General features: G+C 44.2%; 1 protein-coding gene across 1 annotated transcript in view; it reads right to left on the reverse strand.

Moving 5' to 3' along the window:
• The window catches only part of SLC25A20 (solute carrier family 25 member 20), a 10,449-nt gene extending 3,798 nt beyond the window's left edge, over positions 1 to 6,651 (reverse strand). The window contains exons 1-5 of the mRNA XM_031056389.1: positions 6,552 to 6,651; positions 4,499 to 4,626; positions 2,280 to 2,370; positions 1,230 to 1,347; positions 1 to 65 (exon numbers count right to left, since the gene is read on the reverse strand). Coding sequence (XP_030912249.1) covers positions 1 to 65; positions 1,230 to 1,347; positions 2,280 to 2,370; positions 4,499 to 4,602 — 378 coding nt within the window. The 5' untranslated portion in view covers positions 4,603 to 4,626; positions 6,552 to 6,651. The remainder of the gene's footprint in view (positions 66 to 1,229; positions 1,348 to 2,279; positions 2,371 to 4,498; positions 4,627 to 6,551) is intronic.
• Between the last annotated feature and the right edge of the window lie 272 nt (positions 6,652 to 6,923).

The following is a 6,923-nucleotide window of genomic DNA, read 5'->3' on the forward strand; positions in this document are numbered from 1 at the left end:
CTGCGGGGTCAGAATGTTCTTCAGCCACTCGTACGTCATGAAGTACATTCCGCTGGCCGGGACGTCTGGTGGGTAAACAGCAAAGGCTCTGAGGAGTGGGAAACCAAAGGAAGCCCAGAGGCACCCCAGCCCCATGCCAGCCCAGCAGCACCACTGAGTACATACAGATTTTTTTCTCTGAACCTCTTCTACAAACAAAATAAAAATCTTCTGCTGCCTCAGACAGAGGAGGCTGAACTTTCCCATGGAGAGCAGGTGCTAATGGCAAGAACTGGAAAATAACTTTTCTGTCAACAGCCTTTCAAACCAGGCTGTAACCTGGATACATTACACTAATGATCAGACAGCTCTAAACTGTCCAAATTTCTGCACAGCACATCACAGCAGCGCAGGAATTTCATGAATTTTGCACACTATTAGTTCTAATGATTCAATTTTGGGGATTTTTTTCTGCATGTGATGGGTCATTTGGTTTTTTTTAAGCTACTCCCACAGCCTATTCTTATTCCATACCTAAACTGGAGAAGCAACCCCTATCTAGGACACTGCCAGAGTTACACTGCAGGCTGCTACACTTGTGTGAGAAGCAGAGGATAGAACCAATTCCTAAACTGAAGTAACAAAATACAGAAATTTCAGTTTTTCAAAGGGAAATTACTAAAATACGTAAAGGATTCTGGGCCTGGCACAATTACTTAGTTGTTGTTGTATTTGAGAGAGGGGTCACGACATCCCAGTTCAAAATAACCCAGACTCAAAAGGGTAGAAAGCATAACTGCTGCCACCACATATTTTAAAGCAGTCAGTATTATACAGCAACAGTCACAGAGAGGCATAAGCCTTCCCTCAAGGAGGAAGAAAAGAAGAAAAAAAGAACAAAATATTTTTTTTTTAAAAGCCCACTTCTGCATTTTTCTCTTCTCTTTGTTCTCTCTGCTCCTCTCCTGAAGTCTCTCATTCCTCTTGGCTTCTCAGATCTTAATTACTTCCTATATCCCTCTGATCCTTGTCATCTAATCTCTTCCTCACCCACTGAGAATCTCATGTTTATTTCTCAGGCCCTTTGAGGCACTGGAGTAGCTCTGCAGACTGAAAAAAAAAACAAAAAAAAAGAAGAAGAAAAAGAAAATGGGTGACACAGCCCCTCCAATTGCCTAAAGGGACAGTGAGATCTCCCATCCTGAGTCAGGCTTGTCATCCTGCAGGGATGGGCCAGCCCTGTCCCTCACCTCTCATGAGGGTCAGCACGGTTCCCTTGTACACGCCGCGGATCCCGGACTCACGGTACAGCTGCTTGGCACAGTCCAGGGAGCCACTGTACTTGGTTTCACCTGTAGCTGCCTGGATCTGCAGGGTTAAAGTGAGAGTTTCTGACCACTGAAGGTTTCTGGTCGATGCAGAGTCATTCCTCACATGTGTTTCCAGAGAGGAAGGAGCACACGCTCCTGCCTAGGGAGCCTCTGCCTCACTTCCTCCAGCAGCTCTCACATTGAAGCTGAGGCTGTGGTTACTGTTCCATGCAGAGAACAGATTCTCCTTTATTTTTCCACAGTGTTAAGTTTGAAATAACTCAAGTCACTTAGGTAATTCCACACCGACAAAAAGTAGTCTTCAAATAGTGAAATTCAAACCATTTGTATGTGTATAAAATCTCTCATGATAACATCCTGTCTGTCAGAACTAACATGTGACCACCCATCACTGTATTAACAGAGTTCAACACAGTCTGAAACAAGCAGAGCTTCCCACACCTGCTAAAGATGGCATTTCATTTGTTCAGGTTTGCATTTCCCAACAATACTTTCAAACCCCCGCAGGAGGTGCAGAGCTAACAGCCACCCAAATGTCAGAACACTGTTTGGAAATGCATTCCTTAGCTCTGCATGGGAACTGTCAAGGTAACAGGACTTCTTTACACCAGAAAGAGTCTCATGATCTAGCAGGTTTACACCATTTTTTTTAAGGAAAAGTTTCATTCAGAAAAAATTGACTTTTCCATACTTTGAAGTGGACTAAGGCATCCATGGATGCCTCATAGAGTGTCTCAGAGCATAAAGCTTGAGATGTGTAAAATGAATAGAGCAATTACTGCTGTGTGTACTTATACTGTCATGGTGGGTTTGTTTAATGCTTCTTCATGACACAGCTGCATTAAATGACAGTTGTCTCAGTCCTGTCAAAAAACAGAACAGAGTAAATGCACTAACCAAAGAAATTCCTGCTATGGAAAGACAAGACCCCTAAAATTAAACTCCCATCACCACCATCCAATGCCTTACCTGTAAAAGGCACTTGATTCTCTCTCCTGGAGCCATGATTACTGTTGTGAACACTCCTGACAACATGCCAGCAGCAAACAGCTGAGGATATCTGCCCCAAGGAAACAGAAAAGACCCTAACACAACACAGCACACAGGAAATGAAGGGCAGAAAGACCCCTACATCCCCAGGTGATGCTGTTCCACATCAGTGGAACTTGAAATGCAAACACTGCTTTTATCAGTGCAGAAGTGCCTTGACAATGCAGAGCTAAACATTTCAGATCTCTAGGACTCAAAGCACTGGTTCCTACAGCAACCACAACCCAGCTCTTCATATCCATTCTATTTGCTAATACCCCTTCTACTTACATTTCTTGCTATAGCATTCCTCATTCATTTTCATTCCCTTTCACTTCAGTCTCTTCCTCCTCCAGTCCCCCATACTCTTCTCAGTGACCCCAGATTCCACAGATATTCCTGCTTGTGCAGCCAGAAGCCTCCTTTCCAAAACCCTCCCAAAGTCGAGTCTGTCCTACCAACCTGTCATTATCCCAAACACTCAGCACCTGCCTTCACATGGCAAAGTCTCCATGACAAAAATCCCTTAAACAAGCTGAGTTTCTCCATCACAAAACTATCTTTATATCCAGCCTCCTACTACCTCCCCTAGTAAGAAGACCTAACATCTCAATTTAATCAAATTCCACACCTTCCACTTCTCTCCACTTGCCCAAGAGATGGCATTCTATTCCAACTCTTACACCTTTCTCTACTCTAATTCCCATGATATCTTCCAGACCATTCAGACCTCCCCTGCCACTTCACATGCACCTCCTACTCAAACTAACTTTAGAGGGTTTTAGCTCACCTTGGGATCATTCAGCCCCAGAAAAGGCAGGATAGGCTCCTCAGGTTTCTCCCCATCTTCTTCCTTCCACAACTTCCCTTCAAAATCAGCATGGGAAATACAACCATCCAGCCTGCCTCTAGACCCATAACCACAGCACCGGGAGCCTGACCTTTATTTTTGGGTCTCATGTGCCAAGCTCACTGTACCTTCACTGTGTCAGGTCTGCACCCACAGAACAGCACAGCTGAGCACAGTGACAGCATATATGCTATCTGTTCTTTCCCACTGCTCTGCTTGAGAGAAATTCTACATAAAAAGACTCAAAAAACTACACTGTCCTTCTCCAGCTTGCTCCTTAGAACTTCCTGTTGGCACCACGTGTATAAAACACAAGGCACTGAGGTGATGAGGCTGCTGGGACTAAGTCATGGTGCACTTGTTGTTCACTCCCTGCTGTTGCCCTGGCCTTTCCCTTCAGTCTTGCCTGCATGAGGACACTGCCATGGTGTGAGAGAGGGTAAGTGAGAGTTCCCCAGCACCTCAGCACTGCTTCCCCCTGAGCAATGGGAGCTGTGTTGGCAGCAGCTCGTGTTGCAGGGCCAGCTGAGCTCACACCAGCCCTGCGCAGACAAGGCTCCAACAGAAACCAAAACCCCACCACAGCTGGCTCTACATGATGGGCTCCTGCTTTCTGACAGAGCTCCTACCTAGCTCACAAATAAGGGGATAAAATCTTGCTAAGCAACAGCCCAGTCCCTGTGGAGCTGTAAATCACAGCTTGGCAAACCCATTACAGGAGTACTTTATGGCTGGGGGGCTCTCCTCATGCACAGGTTGGCTTGTAGAAAGCCCCACCAAGTTTTCTGAGCTTCCTACTGCTGTTTCTGAAGGTCAGACACACCTGAGAGGAGGGCTGCTCATAAACACCTCTTTTCAGAAATAATAATAAAACATTTTTATGGCTGTTATCATATCCTAATGAAGGGCCACAAGAAGACTCATAACTAACAAGGAAAGGAGAATCAGGGCTGTGAATGCTATCAATTCAGGCTTGGCCATGAATTTATTGCTCCCATAGTTTGTGTTAATAGCAAGCCTGTTGGCAAGCAATCATTACATAACTCTCACTGTGCTCATCCACACCAGAATTGTTCCTTCGTGGCTCCTTCTTGCGTAGAGAGGGAATTGCATCTCACCTGCCCACACAGTGCCTGTTTTAGCCTGTGCTATCACTCCCACGCTTCCAGAAGCATTAAAACATGAGTGGTTTATCTTTCAGAACTATATTTATAACCTAGGAGAAGACACCAATTGACACCACAACTCAGCGTGTGACAATGCAGCCTCAGGATGCCTTTCCCAACCGTCTGATTAACCAGGAACTCACGTCAAAACATCGTCAGGATTTCTCTGCTGGAGTCTCTTTCCCAAGCCAAATCCAAAGAAGCACACAGCAAACATGGGCGTCACCCCAATGATAGGAGCTGCCATTCCTCTATATAAGCCTTGGACTCCCTGCAAGAAACATTAGCACAGGAATTACTTGGTTTGGCATAAACTTTGCACACATTTCAACTTGTTGAGAGGAGAAAGGCAACAATGCAGGATAGGATCTATCGAACAGTCAAATTGATCAGAGCAATAAAGGGGCTTATTGCTCATTTGCAGTTATACATGTTTAGCTGAGGCTCAGGGACTGCTGCAGAGGAAAGTTATCCTTCCTGGGAAACCCTGGCACCACTGATGCCCTTCTAGAGCAATACTCATCACCTGCATGTACATCTCAAGTATGAGAAGTGAAGGTAAAAGCCCCCTGAGTAAGAGCCTTAATAGATTATGTCAAGAGAGAACACTCTCAGCTGCACACAGAAATGCCCCTGTGTCTTATAGGTAACCTGTCAAATGCAGTAGTGTAAAATGCTGACACTGAACCTGAGAACACTGAAATGAATTCACTTTTTAACTAAAGGAAGAGCCAGGAGAGCAACTGGAATTCCTTCACTCCCCACATGAATTCACTTTGCAACAGAGTCAAGAGCAAATTATTTTTTGTTTCCTACCCTAAATCCAAACTTTTCCCCCACACAATATCACATCCCTAATGTTTTATACATTCCTGATGTTTCCTTCCATAGGCTACACATATGAAAGAGTTCTAATGAAGAACACAGCAGCTGTATTTATTTCACTTCTCTTGCCTTTAAATTGAACTTGGTCCAATAAAAAGGAGAGTTATCTTCCTAGATAAAGGCTAGACACATAAATTAAATATTTGCTGGTCTCTGCACCCCTTTCCTCCCCCTGTCCCAATAAACCAGCTCATCCCAGTATATGCTGAAGTCTTACAGGCACAACTGGCTCTGCCATGAAATTGCACCTGGCTGAGAGATCAACCACTGCTGCTCAACCTCCCCTTGGGCATTGGGAAGCAAAAGGCCTTGGCAGAGAGGTTCAGTAGTTTTCCTCGCAGAAATGGATGAGTATTGAGTAGGAGTGGAGAGGCAGCAGTGCTTTTGAACTTCCCATCACAAGGCTGTTATTATGGCTCAGCTCTGACGTCCGTGCTGCAGCAGGGGTGTTAAAAACTGCCAGGGATTCAGAGCTGGCACAGCATTCCACTCCTTTGTGGGAGAGACCAGGCAAACAAGATTTGCTTTGGTTATATAACAACCTGTTAATACCACAATGGAAGGAGATTTCAGATTTTGAGGCAGATCTTTCATTCAGCAGGGAGTTACCTAACAAGATCCAGCACTTAGAAATGAGACTTCAGGCAAGCAGATAAACAGCTGGGCTTTACAGACATAATTTCTAAATGGTAAATAGCTGCTGAGAAAACTTAAAAAGCAGAAAATTGGACTATCTGCCAATTAAAGACTTTAAATCAAGGCTGTGTGCCTTTCTAAAAACAAAACAGACTAGCTCAACAGCATGATCATGATGATTCAGGAGTAAAAAACACTGTCCACTTTCTAGAGAAGGTTGAACAACTACTGTAATTGACACTCTGCTCTCAAAAAAAGAAAAATATAAAAAAAACTATACATTAAAGATCCTCTGCCTTCTCACAGGTGGCATAACACCTTATAGAAGAAAGTTAAAGTACTGCTTGTGTCAACAAAAGTCATTACCCATTTTAGAATTTCCAGAGATGACTCCAAATACCTGCAAAATCCAAAGGCCAAAAAGCAACTGCCAACATTTACTCCAGTCTAACTTCAGACATTAGTTAATATCATGCTATTTTGAACCCAAAACATTTCTCAGCAAAACAAAGATACGTGTACCTGGAGCACACGTATGCTAAGTATTCCCCAAGTTTTGCAATCTGCTTAAAAATGTTAATTAGAATCAATTTAACTGACAACCAGAGTTTCTCTGTAGGATTCATTCCTACATTGTACAGAAACAACTGATATATCTGGCAGGTGTCACAGTACCTCTCCAACAAGAGTCTTTCTGAAGCAGTCAAAGGTCCCAGAATAGAGTGGGGCCTGGCCAGGCTGTGGCTTAGGCTGGGTTTGCAGTCTGACCTAGTGAGAGGGAGAGGAAAACATTATTTTATTAAATATTACATTCTACACTTTGATCGCCAGAACACCTCTGGCTATTACAGAGTATGCTTTGTGACTGGACCTGAAGATAATGATAGAAACACTGACATCATTTTAGCCCTCTGCAAAAGAGAAGAGGTTGAATTTTAATGTAATGAGTAGTTAATGTATTTAACTGTCCGGCTGAGGACCCCAGCTCCCTGGACCCCACAGGGTCACTCCTGGGCTCCTGCTGGCGCAGGGGCGCGGGGTCCCGCC

This window comes from Geospiza fortis, unplaced genomic scaffold, assembly GCF_000277835.1.
Source record: "Geospiza fortis unplaced genomic scaffold, GeoFor_1.0 scaffold70, whole genome shotgun sequence".
Classification (NCBI taxonomy): domain Eukaryota; kingdom Metazoa; phylum Chordata; class Aves; order Passeriformes; family Thraupidae; genus Geospiza; species Geospiza fortis.